This window comes from Primulina tabacum, chromosome 9 (genome assembly GCF_025594145.1).
Source record: "Primulina tabacum isolate GXHZ01 chromosome 9, ASM2559414v2, whole genome shotgun sequence".
Classification (NCBI taxonomy): domain Eukaryota; kingdom Viridiplantae; phylum Streptophyta; class Magnoliopsida; order Lamiales; family Gesneriaceae; genus Primulina; species Primulina tabacum.
Window position 1 is genome coordinate 21,891,775 of NC_134558.1, and position 19,791 is coordinate 21,911,565.

General features: G+C 38.5%; 1 protein-coding gene across 1 annotated transcript; it reads right to left on the reverse strand.

Moving 5' to 3' along the window:
* Window positions 1–4,070: 4,070 nt before the first annotated feature.
* On the reverse strand, window positions 4,071–7,167 carry LOC142504294 (uncharacterized). Its single transcript, XM_075617179.1, has 4 exons — window positions 6,817–7,167; window positions 6,066–6,720; window positions 4,758–5,185; window positions 4,071–4,334 (listed from the first exon to the last, which is right to left on the reverse strand). The coding sequence occupies exons 1-4, from the start codon at window positions 7,165–7,167 to the stop codon at window positions 4,071–4,073; spliced, it is 1,698 nt and encodes a 565-aa protein (XP_075473294.1).
* Between the last annotated feature and the right edge of the window lie 12,624 nt (window positions 7,168–19,791).

A 19,791-nucleotide genomic window follows, 5' to 3' on the forward strand; every position in this document is an offset into this window, starting at 1 on the left:
CTTGAATTGGCTGCCATTGTATTTGCATTGAAAATCTGGCGACACTACCTATATGGTGAGAAATTTGAAATTTATTCTGATCACAAGAGTTTGAAATATCTATTTTCACAGTCAGAATTGAATATGAGGTAACGTAGATGGCTTGATTTATTGAAAGATTTTGATTGTGAAATCAAATATTATCCGGGGAAATCAAATGCAGCAGCTGATGCACTGAGTCGAAATGTATGTTCTTTATCCCTATCGACGATTGGTGTCTCGAATTTGATTGAAGATTGCTGTCTTTCTGGACTAGTATTTGAGACAGATTGTCAACCTCTTAGACTTTGTACTATTCAAGTTGAACCAGAGTTGATTATAAGAATCAAAGAAACACAGAAAGTTGATCAAAATGTTCAGAATTCGATTGCGATGGTCAGATCAGGACATCGATCAAAATATTAGGTTCGTGATAATGTATTATATGTGAATAATCGTCTTGTTGTGCCAGATGTTTCAGACTTGAAACAGCAGATTTTGACAGAAGCACAATGTAGTCGTTTGAGTATTCACCCTGGTGGCAGAAAAATGTACAATGATCTGATGAAACAGTTTTGGTGGAAACAGATGAAATCAGATATTGCAGATTTTGTATCCAGATGTTTGAATTGCCAACAGGTAAAAGCAGAAAGGAAGAAACCAGGAAGTCTGTTGCATAGCTTATCTATTCCAGAATGGAAATGGAATCACATTTCCATGGATTTTGTTACGAAGCTACCACGATCCTCCCGAGGTTGTGATGCGATTTGGATCATTATTGACAGATTAACCAAATCAGCATGTTTTATTCCTTACAGAATGACATACAGACACGACCAGATGGCAGAGATTTATGTTAGAGAAGTGGTCAGATTGCATGGTGTGCCAAAGTCCATTGTATCAGATCGTGATCCTCGATTTACTTCGCACTTTTGGCACAGTTTGCAACAAGCTCTAGGTACAAAATTACATTTGAGTACTGCATATCATCCTCAGACAGACGGACAATCAGAGAGGACTTTCCAGACATTGGAGGATATGCTTAGAGCTATAGTGCTTGACTTTGGCACTAGTTGGCAAGATTCCTCAACACTTTGTGAATTCTCTTACAACTTCTCCTACAACAACAGCTATCAGACGAGTATAGAGATGGATCCGTTTGAAGCGTTGTACAGCAAGAAGTGCAGATCCCCTCTTTGTTTGGATGAGATATCTGAGGTACCTTAACTTGTGCCTGACATGATTCGAGAGATGACTGAGAAAGTAAAGTTGATTCAGCAGAGAATGAAGACAGCTCAGGATAGACAGGCCAAATATGAAAATATTCGACGTCGACCTTTAGAGTTTGAGCAAGAAGATAGAGTATTTCTGAATATTTCTCCTTCAGAGGCATTGTCAGATTTGGCAAGCGAGGGAAATTGTCTCCAAGTTATATTGGTCCTTATGAGATCTTGGAGAAGATAGGTAATCGTGCCTATCGACTCGCTATTCCTCCTTCTCTATCTAGAATACATGACGTCTTTCATGTGTCTATGCTAAGGAAATATCTTCCTGATGCTTCTCATGTTCTTTAGCCTGACGATGCAGAACTTGATGAAACTCCAAGTCATTTTGAGAAACCATTGAAGATTCTAGATCGTAAAGAAAAGCAGCTCAGAACGAAGACTATTCCACTTGTGAAAGTTCAGTGGAGTCGTCATGGCATTGAAGAAGCTACTTGGGAAACTGAATCAGAAATTAGACAGAAATTTCCAGAGTTATTCCTATTATGTGAGTTTCTTATTCAGCTTCGTTATATATTCTTATTTTATGTGATTTGATTGCCTGCGATTTCGAGGAAGAAATCATGTCTCAGAGGGGGAGAATTGTAATGCCCAGGATTATATCTTTTTAATCCGAGATTATTGATTTATGAATTGATGTGATTATGATAGGACAACTAAAGGAAAGAATTTGGAAAAGCATGGATATTATGTGTCTGGAATCCAGCAGACCTCGCGCACATGCGCGCATATGCGCGAGTAGCAAAGGCCGAGGCGGAAGACCACACGCATATGCACGAGACTAGGCGCGCATATGCGCGAGCATGTGAGACATCCAAATGCCGAGACAGATATGCGCGGAGACGAGGCGCGCATATGCGTGAGCAGATGGAATCTACAAGCGCCGAGACAGTAGGTCTCGCGCATATGCACGAGGATCGGGCGCGCATATGCACAAGCACTGATATATGAAAAGTCGACACTTGTCTTGCCATGCATGTCTACATGTATAAACTTCAATCCTTCATTTCCTTCAGACGTTGCAGAGCAAGAACCGATACTTCCCATGGTGAATCCTCAAGTTTTCTTAGATTTTAAAATTTGGATTGTGCAAGATCCGGCCATCCAATTTTCAATCCGAGTTTAGTTCCGTGCTTCTCTCGTCAAGATCTTCAAAGGGATGTAAGTTTTATTACTTTCCTGCAGGGTTCGAAAATTTGGTATTGAGGAAATCCTAATTTGATTGATATTATGTGTTCTCGAGATTATGATAAGCCTATAATCGAAACTAGATTGAAGAACGGACATTTTATGCAATTGTTATCCATTTTCAGCTTATATTGAATGAGATTGTACAGATTTGGTAATTATGGGCTTTAATTGTTATTGATTATGCGTTGTGATTTGTATCTGTTGATGTCTGAGTTGCCGGATATATCGAGATTACGATGTTATGCCGTCGAAATATAAGTAGATTGAGTATTGATCAAATCATGTCTCGCTTTGAGATGTATATTGATATTGTACTTCTCGAATATGTCATTCCAGATTTGGTATTGAAGGCTTCGAAGAACGAACAACGCCAGAGTGAGATTTGATCAACCAAGAACTACGAAAGAAAGGTATAAATCAATGTTAAACCGGGAGAGATAACTCGAGCAAGAGATAGCTTGAGTTTCCCAAAACCACATACTATATTGTAATTGCTTTGATGTGTTTGCAATTTTTGAGATTGATGTGCTTAGTCTATTGAATTATAGCAAAGCATGTATTATGAGTCTTTGGCAGAGGTGCCAAGTCACTGGACGTTTGGTTTATATCGATGTGCTTAGGAGAAGATCGACTCCTATTGTAGAGATTCGATATAGTGCACCGAAGTTCGGGAATAAGAACGTTCCACCATCTAGAAAGGGAGAGTAGGTGGGAGACTTGTTATGTTCTTATTCAAACCGGGATCCCTAGATAAGAGTCGAGTCAAAGAGTAAGAGTTAAAGAGTTTTATTTAAAGCATTGTATCGATTTATGTTTTCTTAGACTATGATACATGTTGCTTGACAAATATTATATGCTTTTGTATATGTTTATATGAAATGCATGTGTACGTTGTTCATACTGAGAAATATGTTTCTCACCGGAGTTATCCGGCTGTTGTTGTGTTTGTATGTGTGCATGACAACAGGTGGGACAGGATCAGGGTCGAGAAGAGCATGATAGATCGAGATTAGAGTGGTGATCCGGGCTTAGAAGTAGAGCTGTTGTTCAACACATGATATGTAGTTGATAAACATTATTTTGTGATGACTTTCTTTTAAACAAGTTTTGTACCGTTGATCATGTTGTAGATATTGAACTTGATCTTCTAATTTGAATAAGATGGGACATAACTTCTTGTAGAAATTTGTACACTTGTTTATAAAGCGTTCAACATTTAAAAAAAAATCGACCTCGTACATTTAATTGATCCATTTAATCCCAATGATGATTGAAAAGAATGAGTTAGCATCCGGGTCCCCACATCTAGCCACCTCTGTTGTCTCGTGTTCAGCTCTTTCTATGTGAAGAATTACTTCAGGCACTTGTGATCAGTGAAAATCCTGCACTTTTCCCCATACAGATCATGCCTCCAAATTTTCAAAGCAAAAACGACTGCTGCTAGCTCGAGGTCATGAGTCCGATAATTCTTCTCATGGACCTTTAACTGTCGGGACGCATAAGCTATAACTCTGTCATGCTGCATCAAACTGCACCCAAACCGAGCCTCGAAGCATCTGTATATACCACGAACTCACTCTACCCCGATGGCATAGCAAGAACTGGTGCTGGAGTCAAAGCGTGCTTCAATCTGTCGAAACTCTCCTGGCACTCCGGTCCCCAAATAAACTTGGCACTCTTCTTTGTCAAGGCGATCAAAGGCACCGCAATGGAAGAGAAGCCCTGAATAAACTTCATGTAATAACCTGCCAATCCCAAGAATCTAAGGATCTCTGTCACGCTATTAGGCACTGGCCAATATCTGACTTCCTCAACTTTGCTGTGGTCGACCTCTATGCAATCCTAAGATACAATTTGGCCCAAGAATGCAACTCTGTCTAGCCAGGACTCGCACTTCTGAACTTGGAATAGAGTCGTCTGTCCTGTATAGTCTGTAGTACGGCCCTCAGATGCTGACTGTGTTCCTCTCGGCTCCTCGAATAAATCAGGATGTCATATATAAAAACTATGATGAACTGATCCAAGTATGGCTGAAATACGCAATTCATGAGATCCATGAAGATCTCTGGCTCTTTCGTCAGTCCGAAAGGCATCACCAGAAACTCATAGTGCTCATATCGCGTCCTGAACACCGTCTTATGCACTTTAGACTCTAACCTTCAGCTAATGGTATCTGGATCGGAGGTCTATCTTCGAGAATACCGATTCTCCCTGAAGCTGATCAAATAAATTATCGATTCTGGGCAACGGATATTTGTTCTTGACCATGACTCTGTTCAGCTCTCTATAGTCAATACATAGCCGCGTGCTGCCGTCTTTCTTCCTCACAAAGAGTACCAGTGCGCCCCATGGAGAAAAGTTAGGGCTAATGAAACCCTTATCTAACAAATCTTGTATCTGATCTTTGAACCACTTCATCTCTGCACGTGCTAGTCGATAGGACGCCTTAGAAATAGGCATGATACCCGGCATAAGCTCGATATAAAAATCCACCTCTCTGTCTGGTAGAATGCCTGAAACATCGTCAGGGAAAACAATAGGGAAATCTCTGACCACATCAACGTCCTCTAGCATCTGATTGGCTGGCTCTGACATTGATACAATACTGGAAAAAATGCCTGGCAACCTCTTTTCACGAGCTTCCTCGCACACATGTAGGAAATGATGTGCCGCATCTGCTGGTGTCTGACTGTCTAAAAATAAACAGCTTACCGCTGGGCAGTCAGACAGATACTAATCGATGTGGGAAATCTATGACAGCTTCATTCAAGGGAATCCAGTCCATACCCAAAATAATATCAAACTCCGGCAACGGTAGCACAATCAAGTTTGCCTGCACCGCATTTTCTGTAACTGAAGCTCCAATTTCCTCACTATCAGAGAAGTGAACATCTGATCCCCGGATGGAATCGATACCCTGAATCCATCGCCACTGGTATGATTTCTAGTCGCTAGACAAACGTCTCGGATATAAAATAATGTTTAGCTCCGGAGTCTAGCAACGCATGAGTGGCTACACCTGAAATATATATCCTTCTTGCGACAAAGCATACCATCAAATCTGATCGCGTTGAAACTTAAGAAATTTTCTGCCAGCAAGTATCCCAAAATCCTCGAAAAATTAATAATTTAACCCAAGTATTCTTTAAAATTTTCGAATTCAATCCTCAAAATTTCGATGATTACTATCTGGCCCTTAAAGTTTTCGAAACTTACACTTTTGGCCCTACAATTTTTGAATTTTGCAAATTGACCTTTCCCCCATAAAATTTAGAATTTTAGCCCATAAAACCATAAGATTCTCGAAAATTAAGCATTAAGTCCCAAAACTTCAGAAAATTTGAAAATAGTGCCTTAAAATTTCGAGTTTTTCAATTAGGTCCTCATATTATCGATTATTACACTTAGGTCCCTAAAATTCTCAATTAGAGCAATTCAACCCTTAATCCCAACTAGGTAGAGCATGCGTCATAATTCCTTCTATGTTCTCAATCCCAAAATTTAATTCTCACAACAATCATATAACTCATGCAATTAAAGCGATAAACTAAAATCTTAAACATAAAGGGTTACCTAGGATCAGCATAGAATCTGGCTCCGCCTCAGCCTCCTTAGCATGCATCACATATGATCTGCTAGTAGTGGGGCCCTTGTTCCTAGGGCAATCTGCCGCTTTGTGGCCCTCATTTTTGCATACGAAGCATCCGAAGGTGGCCCACATGCATTTGTCGTAGTGTAATTTGTTGCACTGCTTACACGGCTGCCCTTCCTCCGGCTTAGAAGCCCCTGGTGCCAGGGGCGATCGCTGCTGTTCTGGCCTCCTAAACTGTCCCTGGGGCTTCTGATGCCCCTTCTGCCTCAGTGGCCCTGTAAACTGCTTCTTCTGCGGCTGGGAGCTGGACCGGGCCTGATGCCGTTTCCGCTGCATCTCAGAATCAATGTCTCGGAGAGCCTGCTCCACCCGGAAAGCACAAGAAGTGGCCTCATCATAGCTAGACGGTCTCATCAGCATCACATCCCGGTGCAAGGTAGGCCTGAGGCCATCCATAAAATGCCTCAGTTTGTGGGCGTCATCTCTAGCAATGAGGGGCACAAAACGACAGCCCCTGTCAAACTTTCGGATAAACTCCGCCACAGTCGAGTCCCCCTGGCGGAGACTCATGAACTCCCTCGTCAGGCGACCCCTGACATTAGCTGGGAAATACTTGCCATAGAACACTTCCTTGAACTACTCCAAAGTGAGGATAGCCAAATTCAGCCTGTGCGTTGCTCTTTCCCACCAAATGGATGCACCATCTCTCAACATATACGTGGCACACCTGACCTGGTCGCCATCCATCATATCTAGGTAGTGAAAGTGGAGCTCCAATGAGAGGATACATCCCTCTGCTAAAAACGGATAAGTGGTACCCCCGAACTCCTTCGGTTTGAACTGTCTGAACTGCTCATATATATCAGTCTGCAGTCGGGGAGCCTGCTGAGATTGCTCCAGAAATCTACCCATGCCCTCGAGCACTCGAGTGGCTGTATCCAATAGCGGTGGTGGTGGTGGTCCTCTGCCACCTCCAGGAATATCTTCATGTATGTCTGCGCTGGGGTCACGTCTGGGAAGCATGAAATCTGAACATAGTCCAATTCTAAATGTAATCCATCGTGCAATTAGTTTGTAAAACATTTTACCCTAAAATCATAAAAGCAGCTAAACAGGTACCGATAATCATAAATTAGGTAATCATGCATGTGATAGTAGTAAAAGCATCTAAAACATAAAATCTTACAGACTTGAGGCTTGAAGACTGAGCAGCAGAAGCTGGCGGTGCCACAACCATATACAGGACCCTTGCTCTGATACCAACTGAAACATCTACTCATTTAAAAGCTACTATTTTTTTTAAAGCTAATACACAAAAATCCCATTTAAATTCATGCATGCAGGACTGCTGAAAAATACAACCTTTAAAAATAATCGCAATTCAATGACAAATAAGATATTGCAGTTCAAAAATGTTGTCAAACCGAACATCAATAATGTGCGTAGAATAACCAAGTAAAAATACTGGAAAAACACTGACATATCGTAACAAACGTATAAACGGATCATGTCTACTCAAAACCCATAAAAACATGATGTGCGGAAGAAATAAGGTCATCGGGTTAGCGTGCGTACATCCAGCCCTGCCTACTCACTCTTTGCCACCTTCTATCTCCTGATCAACATACTCACCTGCATCATTCACACCTAGTGAGTTTAAAGACTCAACACGCCTGTAACGTTAATAGCAAGTACATATACATAAGGCAACAGTGAAAAGTACTATAATAAAAATACATTTCATGAAATTACAAAATCGTGTGCGTAATCACGGTCTATTAAAGCATTAACATTTCATAGCATAACAACATATCAACATATACGTGTTCGTTTTGTTAATTTGAATTTCGTTCATCGGCTGTGACTTTCATATCATCGTATTACGTGTGGATCCATCTATGTATAATCCCAGTACCTGGCGGCGGGGACATCAGCGACAGTATTACCCATTTAGTGAGTCTTGGCCTTACATATCATCGTATTAACATGTCATCGTATTAGTCACAACAAACTCCCTTCATTCAAAAACATGTCATCATATTCATCACTTAACAAAAACAAGCATTTACATAAAATTTTCTTCAAAACACGCATGCAACGCATTTTTCGTATTTACATAAAAATTTGTATTAATAATATCATAAACATTTAAAACATGCAAACTCGTGTTTAGGACGCTACCAGACCATTAACTCTACCCAAAAATGACTGTGTTTAAATCATAATTCAAAGGTACCTAAACAAGCTTCGCATCAGCTACTTTATCCGCCACTAAGTTCGGTCATGACGACGTATTAAAACCCAAACGAGACAATAGCACTTTAACCTAAAACTTCTCAAATGCTGGACCAATGCCTAGGCACTGACGCTGCGGTGCTGCGGCGCTTGGTTAGCGCCTAGGCAACCGACATCAGCGCTGTAGGGCTACTAGTTCAAAGTCCAGGCGCTGCGGCGCCTAAAGAGAAGCGCCGCAGCGCTAACCCTGCGGCTGAAAGACGTCCCAAACACCTCAAAGCAAAATTCTACCCTACTCTCAACCAAATCGAACTGGCCTCGAACCAACAGTTCCTAGCCCACCTTAGGACTCGCCCGAACATACTTTAGCCCAACTTACAGCCCCATGCATGCCGTAATGCACACAAAACCGCTAGCCCTCAACAACGCACCATCGGAGAACACACTAGCACCACTCGCTCAATAGGTTTTTTCACTAACTCCAGCCATGTTCGAGCCACCCTAGGCCATAGCTCAGACCCACCAAGGTCTAGTCCAGAGCTATGGACGACCCTTGCTCAGATGGAGCACCCAAATCTTCCGATCTAACCATACCGACTCCAAAAACTCACAAGCACCGATTGGCCCTCACGTATTCTCACCTAACATGGCCGAACTTGGACTCCAATACTTAATCCTCATCACTTTCGACATTATCAACTCCCTAGAAACACCAACCGGCAGCCTCTTATACAACAACGCTAGAAAACGTGGGTTATATGCATAAGAAAGAAAGCTTCATGAACAAAACGATACATAGACATAAAACCATGCAGGTACCGAGTATTAAACATAAATTTCAAACATAACAACATGTATATACAACGTGAATGATGTAAAAGAAGGTATATATCATGCCTTGACGTTTATGCGCTTGAAAACTTGAAAATCTACGCATGGGACACGAACCGGAGAGGCGGGGAGAATTTTTTTTCTTGAAAGCTTGAAGAGCTTTAGAGTTGCTGCTGTCAAAATGTGGGGAGGCTGCTTCCAAGGGGGAGGGGATGGTTGCTGATGTTTAAAGAGTGATTATGGTTAATAAAACTAGGTTTAGGTTAGTATAATTACCTACTAATGGGACCTAGATAATATTTTAAAAAGGATTAAAAAGTCATGAGCCCATTAGGCATTAAAACAAGCCTGACAAGCCCAAAACACCATCGAAAAATATTTTGTTTTGGTACGTTTTTGAAAATATTGTCTGAGCCCTCAAAAAGTCTCTTGACTCAATAAAATTCACGTACCGATTAAAAGTACGACCCGACGAATAAAAATACTCACCAAAGCTCATTTTCAAAAAACACCCTTAAAAACACTTCATAATGATTAATTAAAATTAATCATTCAATAAAAATATTTTTCCTGATAACCCCTGGTCTCCGTTCCTCATTCGAGCGCGAAATGCAACTTAAAACCCTAATGCATTAAACTTTAAAATAATCATGAAATAAACCCTACTCATTCCATATCCAAGAAATAAATGTATAAAAATCATTAAATACATATTTTAAACAAAACCTTAGATTGCATGCATTCAGTCACGTAGATCGAATTTCCTGGACCTTATAGATAGTTCTTGAAAGAATCATTCGGTTATGATTAACGTACAGTACGGTAACTTCATCTCATATATCCTTATCTAATCTGCAACCATTGGTTCATCGATGATTGCATATTAATTCGATAGCTATGTGATAGAATCATGAAATATACATAGTGTCATCGTATGCACAACTAGGGAACTTTTTCCCTAATGTACATCTCACACTATGGCCAGAGATTTCACACACTATTACTTTGTTTGATCACATAGGATATCCACACTCGTAGGTGAGCGGTGAATTCCCGATTACAATGTACTGGCTCCTACACATGTCGCAATTGCACCCAACCTCGCCACCTTGTGACCCTCGCGGAGTCGGTAAACGAGTCAAAGTACAATCCTAGTATGTATAGCATCAGTGTTGTCTCAGGTCGTAAGGACTAATCATGTAAAATCATAACCACAGACTTTTCCTCTCGATGAATGATAACCACTTGGAAAGTATGAGGGAGGGTTGTTCGGTACAATCATCTTATGATTACTCATCTGTATGATTGGACATCTCTATGCCCTTACCATGAAACACAGTACACAACATCACATATGGTATTCTCAAGCTCAAGCGGCCTTTATCCTTATTTTAGGTGGCTGAATCGACTAGGAACGAATTTAGAATATACATCGTTTAAAAATGAGTTTCAAGATCGAATTATAATTCATTTGTATTAAAGCATAATCAAGTTTTCATGGGTATACAGATAGAGTAAAATGAAACCATGAGAAGTTATTACACTTGACTCAATAAATTTCCTGGCCAACCGCTGGCTTCCAGGGCATCTACTCTAACAATCTCTCACTTTCCCTAGAGCCAACTACCCATAAACGTTAATCACATTACTTTGCGATGATTTTCAATTAATGGTCCTGGCAAGGGCTTTGTAAGTGGATCAGCAACGTTATCTGCAAAGGCGACTCTTTCGACTGATAAATCTCCTCTTCCCACAATCTGTCAGATGATGTGGAATTTTCTCAGTATATGTTTGGATCGCTGATGAGACCTTGGTTCCTTTGCTTGTGCAACGACACCAGTGTTGTCGCAGTACACGGGGACTGGATCAACTCCATTAGAAATAACGCCCAATTCTTTGATGAAACTCATCATCCAAACTGCCTCGTTTGCAGCAGCAGATGCATCAATATATTCATCTTCAGTTGTGGAATCCGCAATGGTGTCTTTCTTGGAACTCTTCCAAGAGAGAACCGCACCATTTAGCATGAATACAAAACCAGAGGTCGATTTCGAATCATCTACGTCACTTTGGTAGCTAGAATCAGTGTATCCTTCCAATTTAATTCTCCACCCCCATAGAACATGAACAAGTTCTTAGTCCTCCTTAGATGCTTAAGAATATCTTTCCCAGCCTTCCAATGCATTAGACCAGGGTTCGCTTGATATCTGCTTATAACACTGAGAGCATAAGCAACAACAGGGCGTGTTGATATCATACCATACATGATACTACCAATGGCTGACGCATATGGAATACGTATCATCATCTCTATTTCTTCATAGGTGTTGGGGCACATTGCTTTAGATAGAGTAACACCATGACAGATTGGTAAGTATCCTTTCTTGGACTCTTTCAGAGAGAATCTCTTCAGAATGGTATCGATATAAGTCGCTTGGGTGAGCCCCAACATCCTTTTTGTTCTATCCCTATATATTTGTATTCCCAATATATAGGATGATTCACCCATGTCTTTCATGAAAATTTACTTGGTAACCATACTTTAGTTGATTTCAGTAATCCTACATCATTCCCAATGAGTAGGATATCATCAACATAAAGTATTAGGAATGCCACTGCACTCCTACTAACTTTCTGTACACACATGGTTCCTCAGGATTCTTGGCAACTGAGGTTCCAACTACTGGACGCCTGTTTGAGACCATATATTGATCTCTGAAGTTTGCATACCTTATGCTCACTTCCCACTGATGTGTATCCCTCAGGTTGAGACATATAAATATCTTCTTTAATGTCTCCATTGAGAAATGTCATCTTCACATCCATTTGTCATATCTCATAGTCATACCATGCTGCTATGGCTAGTATTATTCTAATGGACTTAAACATAGCTACTGGTGAAAACGTTTCCTCATAGTCAATTCCTGGTCTTTGAGTATATCTTTTTGCTACCAGTCATGCTTTGAAGGTCAATACCTTCCAATCCGTCCCAAGCTTTCTTTTGTATATCTATTTGCATCCTATGGGAACGATTCACTCAGGTGGATCCACCAATGTCCAGACTTCGTTTGAATACATAGAGTCCATTTTAGACTGTATGGCTTCAAGCCATTTGGATGAATCAGTATCAGATATTGCTTCTCTGAAGTACATTGGATCACATCTGACACAAGGCTCGTTATGGCCTTGTTCATGAAGAAGTGTATATCTAGCAGGTGGTCTAATAATGTCATCAGACCTTCTAGGTGCGCGTACTTCAACTACTGGATGTTGGAGATCATATTCAACTTCTACTTTTGAGAGAATATCTTGAATTTATTCAAGTTCTATCATCTCGCCTCTTTTATCTAATATAAATTCCTTCTCTAGAAAGATGGCATTTCTTGAAACAAATAATTTTTGGGATGATAGAAATATTATCCAACATAATTCTTTGGATCTCCTACAAAGTAGCACAAATGGATCTATTATCCAATTTCTCTTTCACTGTCTACTTTACGTAAGTAGGACATCCTCATATTCTCAAGTAAGAATATTTGGGAGTTTTCCCATTCATATCTCATATGGTTTCTTATCCAATCTTTTGTATGGATATTATTTAACAACATTGCCGCAGTGTCAAACGCAAAGCACCAAAACATTGTAGGCAATTAACTGAATCCTATCATAGATCGAACCATGTCCATCAATGTTGAATTGTGATGTTTAGAAACTCCATTCAATTGTGGTGTTGCTGGTGGAGTCCACTGTGAGAGAATCTCATTCTCTTTTAAATAATCCAAGAATTCAGTACTCGAGTATTCTCCACCTCGATCAGATTGAAGTGTCTTAATACTTCTTCCTAATTGTTTTTCTACTTCTGATCTAATTCTTTGAACTTTTCAGAAGTTTCAGATTTGTGTCTCATCAAATAGACATACACATACCTCGAATAGTCATCATTAAAGATAATGTAGTAGGTTTTGCCCATATTTTGTGCTAACACTTATCGTTCCAGAAATGTCTATGTGGATCAAATCCAGTAGACCATGTGCACGTTCCACATTTCCCTTATAGGGAATCTTGGTCATTTTTTCTTTCAGACAGGACTCACAAGTAGGTATAAAATTTATGTCTGACAAGTCAAATATACCTTCTCCCACTAGTTTGTGCATCTTTCTTTGGGAAATGTGACCTAGTCTAGCATGTCATATTTGTGCGGGATTTGGATCATATTACTTTCTTTTGTTTGTTGTTGTTTTCTTTTGTGCTTGGATATTTCAACAAAATATCTTTCAATTTTAAGTTATAGAGATCATTCATTAATTTGTCGGTTCCTATCAAACATTCATTCTTGTAAATATTGCAAACACATTTAGCAAAAACACAAGAATAATCATCTCTATCAAGCATAGAAATAGAAATAATGTTTTTAACTAATTCAGAAACATATAAAACGTCTCTTAAAAGTAACTTAAAATTATCATTCAAAATCAAAGTAATGTATCCAATAGCAGTTGCAGCTACCCTTGCTCCATTCCCTAATCTTAGAAATGTCTCGCCATCTCTAAGTCTCCTGCTTCTTGCCATCACCTGCAAATCATTGCATAGATGAGAACCACATTCGGTATCCAATAACCAAGAAGAGGAATTAATTGAGACATTTATTTTTATGTAGAACATACCATGGCCAGAACGCTTCTGGGCAAGATACTCCGTGCAGTTATGCTCCAATGTTCAGGCTGGTTGCAGTGGAAAGAGATATGTTCTGACTTGTCAGATTTTGAGGGCCCCAGAGTCAGTTTCTTATATGGTTTCTTGTTGGGCTTGTTCTTCTTTGGCAGGGCAAAACGCTTCTTGTCTTTATTTTGGGCTCCATTTTTCGTGCCAGAAGATGAGCCTACTAGAAGACAAAGCTTTTCTTTCTTTATTGTGGCCTTATAAGTAGTAAAAATGTTGACCAACTCTTCAAGGGTGGCCTCAAGATTATTCATATTAAAATTAACCACAAATCCATCGAACGTGGAGGGCAGCGACAGCAAGAGAATATCAGTCGAGAGCTCACTAGGAATAACCACATCGAGTCCCACCAACTTCTCAATGAGCCCAATCATCCTAACACCATGCTCATGGACCGAAGTCCCATCTCGCAAACGTGTAGTCATGAGTTCCTTAATAGTAGCATGTCTCTGTGAGCGAATTTGTACACCATTCAATTCTTTCAGATGAAGATGAATGTCAACAGCATTCACCGCCTCCTCGAACCTCCTTTGAAGCTCATTCGACATAGAAGCCAACATGTAGCTTTTAGCTTGAAGATCATGGTCCCACCATTTTTCAAGCATAGACAACTCAGTCTCACTGATGTCCGAGGGTGCTTCCGCGGTGGTTTCTCATCAAGCATTTAATATCATATATTAACATCAGTTCATTAAAAAAAATTAATTAACTGAATAAATCATGCATCTAATAATTTCATTACTAATCTCCATAATTGTTAAAGAATTTAATAAATTAAATAAACACCTTTATTTAATTTCCAATTAATTCCATAATAATTGATTTCTTGTAAAACATATTTTTTACCATAAATAATTAAAATCATATTCTAATTATCTACTTTGAAAGAAAATTATAAATTTAGCAAAATTTTATTTTAAGGAAAAATTGAACAATTTTCACGAAATATCAATTTTATCCAAAATTTTGTAAAATCAGAAAATCGTACCCTAGACCCGAACAATTCAAGCCTACGACCCAGCACGGTGCCTGAGACATTCCCGGGCAACCGCCCACGCTGCTCGCCTCCTGCCCGATAAGATCGGGCACCCTGTGCGCGCCCAGGAGCGCGCGCGGACGCGCGCACGCTGCGTTCTGTGCGCATCCGTGCGCTGTCCTGCACGAGCGGTCTGTCTAGAACAGTTCCGGGGAGATTCGAATATTTTTTTAATAAAAATAAAAAATATTTATGGTGCATCAATTTTCTAAAAAAATTTCTTGTGTGGTTAGAAATATTACTCAACGTGATTTAAAACATATGGTAAAGAGAACTCGACTCTGATACCACTGTTGAGATCTCGTTTTTCTCATGTCAAAAACGCAGCGGAAGTTAAAAAAATTTATTTTGACATTCTCTATATTCTTTGGACACTCGTATTGTTTAAATTGAATAAACATACATAGGATGTTAAAGAATATACCTTTAGTGAATTTTTCACTTGACACCAACTACTCCGGTGTTAGCAAACGCAGCACTTGTTGTAAATCCCTACGTACGTTCTTCAAGTCTTCTTTCTTCAATATACTAATCTGATCCACGGCTGGAAGATTAGTTCCTCTTCAAAATTACAATAGTAATTTTGAAGATATTTTGCGTAGAGATAGAACAATAAGAAAAAATCGACTCAAGCCAAATTTTTATTGTAAAAGAAAAGGGGATTTCGGGAGCTTCATTTTTTTTAAAAAAAATCAGAATGTTTCGAATGCATGCTCCTTGATAAGAATAATTAAATTTTATTTTAATACTAATCATTCCATTTACTTTATTAATTGGATTAATTAAGTTAATGAAAGATTCTTTAGGAATGCAAATCATGGTGAATTTTGAATTGATACATATATATTTTGATAATATCATGCATCAATATTATTTTTCTTTGTGTGCAAATTTTTTTAAAATTATGGTATCATGAATATTTCTATATTACATAAATCAATACCATATTTAATAAAAAGTTAATGTGATATATTTTAATTCATTAAAATATAATTTAATTATTAAAGCTCATTTGGACTTTAATAAATTAGCATGATATTCTTATACTCTTACAAGCCAATGATTCATGCTCTCATTACATCAATCTCATAATAATCCCGGTTGGCAATCAAATATGTTCGATGTGACAATTCCAACTTGTTTGTTATTATGACGCACACTTCAATTTCGAGATCACCAGTGTCTGAATAAGGCAGATGTACTCCCTTTGACTGTTTTAGCAGTCATGCTCTCAAAATTTCTATAAGATTTTATAAATTTTATTTATAAGCATATCGATTGATCATATCAAACTCATTTCTTATAAATTCAACTCACTGAATTTATTATCTCAACGGAAACAAGTAAAACAGTGCTTGTGTGACCCTAAATGATTCAGAGATACAGCTAGCCGTGGGTTCCCAACTCTTTGCGATTCAGGACATTTTCTTTCATTCGGTTTTACCCTAATTTGCCCCATTTCATGTACCAACATTTGGTCATAAGAATGTCAGAAACCATTTTCTGATTAAACCAATCGAATCATGGTAAGATCATCTAGTAGCATCTCCCCATGATTCTCTAGGTATTACTGACAGTGAAACATCTACTCCTTCGATAGCTATGTGACACAATCATGAAATATTCATAGTGTCATCGCATGCACAACTAGAGAACTCTTTCCATAATGTACATCTCACATTCGGACCAGAGATTTCTCACACTATTATTTCGTTAGATCACATAGGATATCCACACACGTAGGTGAGCAGTGAATTCCCGACTAAAATGCACTAGCTCCTACACATGTCGTAATTGCACCCAACCTCGCCACCTTGTGACCCTCGCGGAATCGTAAACGAGTCAAAATACAATCCTAGTATGTAGATCCTCAGTATTGTCTCGGGTCATAAGAACTAATCATGTACAATCACAACCACAGACTTTTCCTCTCAATGAATGATAACCATTTCGAAAGTCCGAGGAAGGGTTGCTCGATACAATCATGGTATGATTACCCATCTGTATGATTGGACATCTCTATGTCCTTACCATGAAACACGGTACACAAAATCACAGATGCTAGACTCAAGTTCAAGCGGTCTTTATCTTTATTTTATGCGGTTGAATCGACTAGAAACGAATTTAGAATATAAAATGTTTACAAATGAGTTTCAAGATCGAATTATGATTTATTTGTATTAAAGCATATTCAAGGATTTTATTTATGCTGATTGCATGGGTATAAAGATAAAGTAAAATGAAACCATAAGAAGTTAAATTATATTAAAATAAATATTTTTTTATTACACTTGAGTCAATACATTCTATGGCCAATCGTTGGCTTGCAGGGTATCTATTCTAACAATAAAGTCATTATTATGCAAAAATAATTATGTACATTATTTCTTAGGAATGGATCCCCCGTGGGCATCCCCACAGTATTTTTTAAAAGTGTTAGGACATTTAATGTTCTCAATCTTGAATTTGATGTTAACAAAACTTGTTATTTTGTTTCTAACATATGTACTAAAGTGTGAAGTTGCAAACACAAGAAGCAAACTGAAACGGAATTCAGCCAAACTGAATTTCTTGCGAGCTTCGGTTTTTGGAAGATATCTCTCCGCTGGATGATCCAAATGATAATCTGCCAACTAAACTGATCAGAAAACTCAATTTGGAACAAGTCGTATTTCACGCAAATTGGGCAAAATCAGATGTTATCAAGGTCTAACTGATCGCTGAATTACCGAACTGATTACAAGAAAACAGCAATAAGTTGGGTATGAGCAGTTGTGGTATTTTGGTCATATCTCTCAGCTCGGTTATCAAAATGAAGCGATTCAGTATGCGTTGCAAAGATAAGACAATGATCTACAAATCATCTTCAAGAAGTTGAAGTCTGAATCGAAGTTTAAGATTCTGATAAATGACAATGAAGCTACTAGTTTTGCAAAAACTGAAATCAGTTAGGATGATTTCATCACACCAGCTGAACTGAATTGAACCAGCTACTGACCAGCTGAACTGAACTGAACCAGTTGCTGACCAACTGAAACTGAAACAGTTGAACTGAACCAGACCAGCTGAAACTAAATCGAACCAGTTGAACTGAACCAGACCAACTGAACCAGTTGAACTGAACTGAACCAGCAGCTGACCAACAGAACTGAACTGAACCAGCTGCTGACCAGTTGAACTGAACGACCAGTTGAGTTGCCCATAGTTGACCGGTCGAGAAAAAGTCCAGCAAGGCGAATTTGGCCTTTGCAATTGCAGAAACAGTACAGAAACTTTTCAAATGGTCATATTCTTGTATCTAACGTATATATCATTGTTGGAGCCTATAAATACAACATCTAGAAGATCAAACAAGAGCTTTTGAAGAGGATTCAAAGCATGGGCAGTTAGCATGAAAAAATCAGCTAGTTGAGAGCACAAGCCCTTGTGTGAGGATACATTTGAGATGTTCACTGTAAAAGATAAATTCCTCATACACAATCACTCACACATATACAAGAGAGTTGAACTTCAAATATTAGTTGAGTGAGTCTTTACACAAAGACGTAAAACATTGTGTTTGTAGTCTTTGCATATGAGACATTAAACAATATGCTGATTGTGAGGTGCTGCCTACAATCTTGAGTGCTAGGAGTTTAGTTTAGGCAGTAGTGTAAGTCCTAAGCTGAGTGTGTTTGTATAAAGAGTTGTATAAATCAAAGTCTTTTAGTGAATCCTTCCCAAGGGGAAGAAGGGGTGACGTAGGAGCATTTGAAGTATCCGAACATCCATAAACAAATTCGTGTCTATTTATTTATTGCATTTACATATCATTTTCATAGTTTTAAAGATGCATTGTTGAAGCATTTTATGTGTTCTTCAAATACAAAAATATTGCATACAAAGTGTTTGATAAAATGCTTCAACCAAATTATTTTTACTCATTCAACTTGCATATATTTTAAATGCTTTTCAAAATGTTTAATCGGTTTCTACGAATGATTATTTCGAGTGTCTTCCACTTGGTTTGAAAATCAAACTCGATTTAATTCATCGGTGTTCAATATTTCAAGAACCGAGCTATTGTAGCTCAACGATGATCCCCCCAATCGATCCTAACAGGTGGTCTCAGAGCGAGATGTTCTTGAAAGAATATTGAAACTGATTTTGATGTTTAAAATTCGAAAATTTCAGATTTTTTTAACATATTTATGCAAAACTGAATTTTCGTACAGGTTGCAGCGACCGTAGGAAAAATGACATATCTCCTTGCTCGAGTGTCCAAATGACGAACCGCTTTTTTCGTTGCAAACTAGACTCATAGAGGTTTACAGTGGTATAAAATTTGCAGCCTAACTATGCCCCAAAAAAAGCAATTTATTCGTTGAAGGCAGAGCATATGTGCTGCGGCAGAAAATGAGCAACTGAGAAAATTGGTTAGTTATCCCTCATCTTTTATAATTTTCAAAATTTCAAAAATATAGGGGGAAAACTCATTATAATTTTAATGGAGAGATTATTTTTAAATATTGAGATGGAGAAAATTTTGTGCTTAAAATGTTTTGCAAATATGACTTTCTGATTCACACAAAATGGGGGAGAAATATGTTAGTTGAATCGATTGTTTATCCAAGTTTTGTGATCATAAAAAAATGGAGATTGTTGGAACATTTCATGTTCTAAATCTTGATTTTGATGTTAACAAAACTTGTTATTGTGTTTTTAACATATGTACTCAAGTGTGAAGTAGCAAACACAAAAACCAAACTGAAACGGAATTCAGCCAAACTGAATTTCTGGCGAGTTTCGGTGTTTTGAAGATATCTCTCCGTTAGATGATCCAAATGATAATCCGCCAACTTAACTAATTAGAAAACTCAATTTGAAACAGGTCGTATTTCACGTCA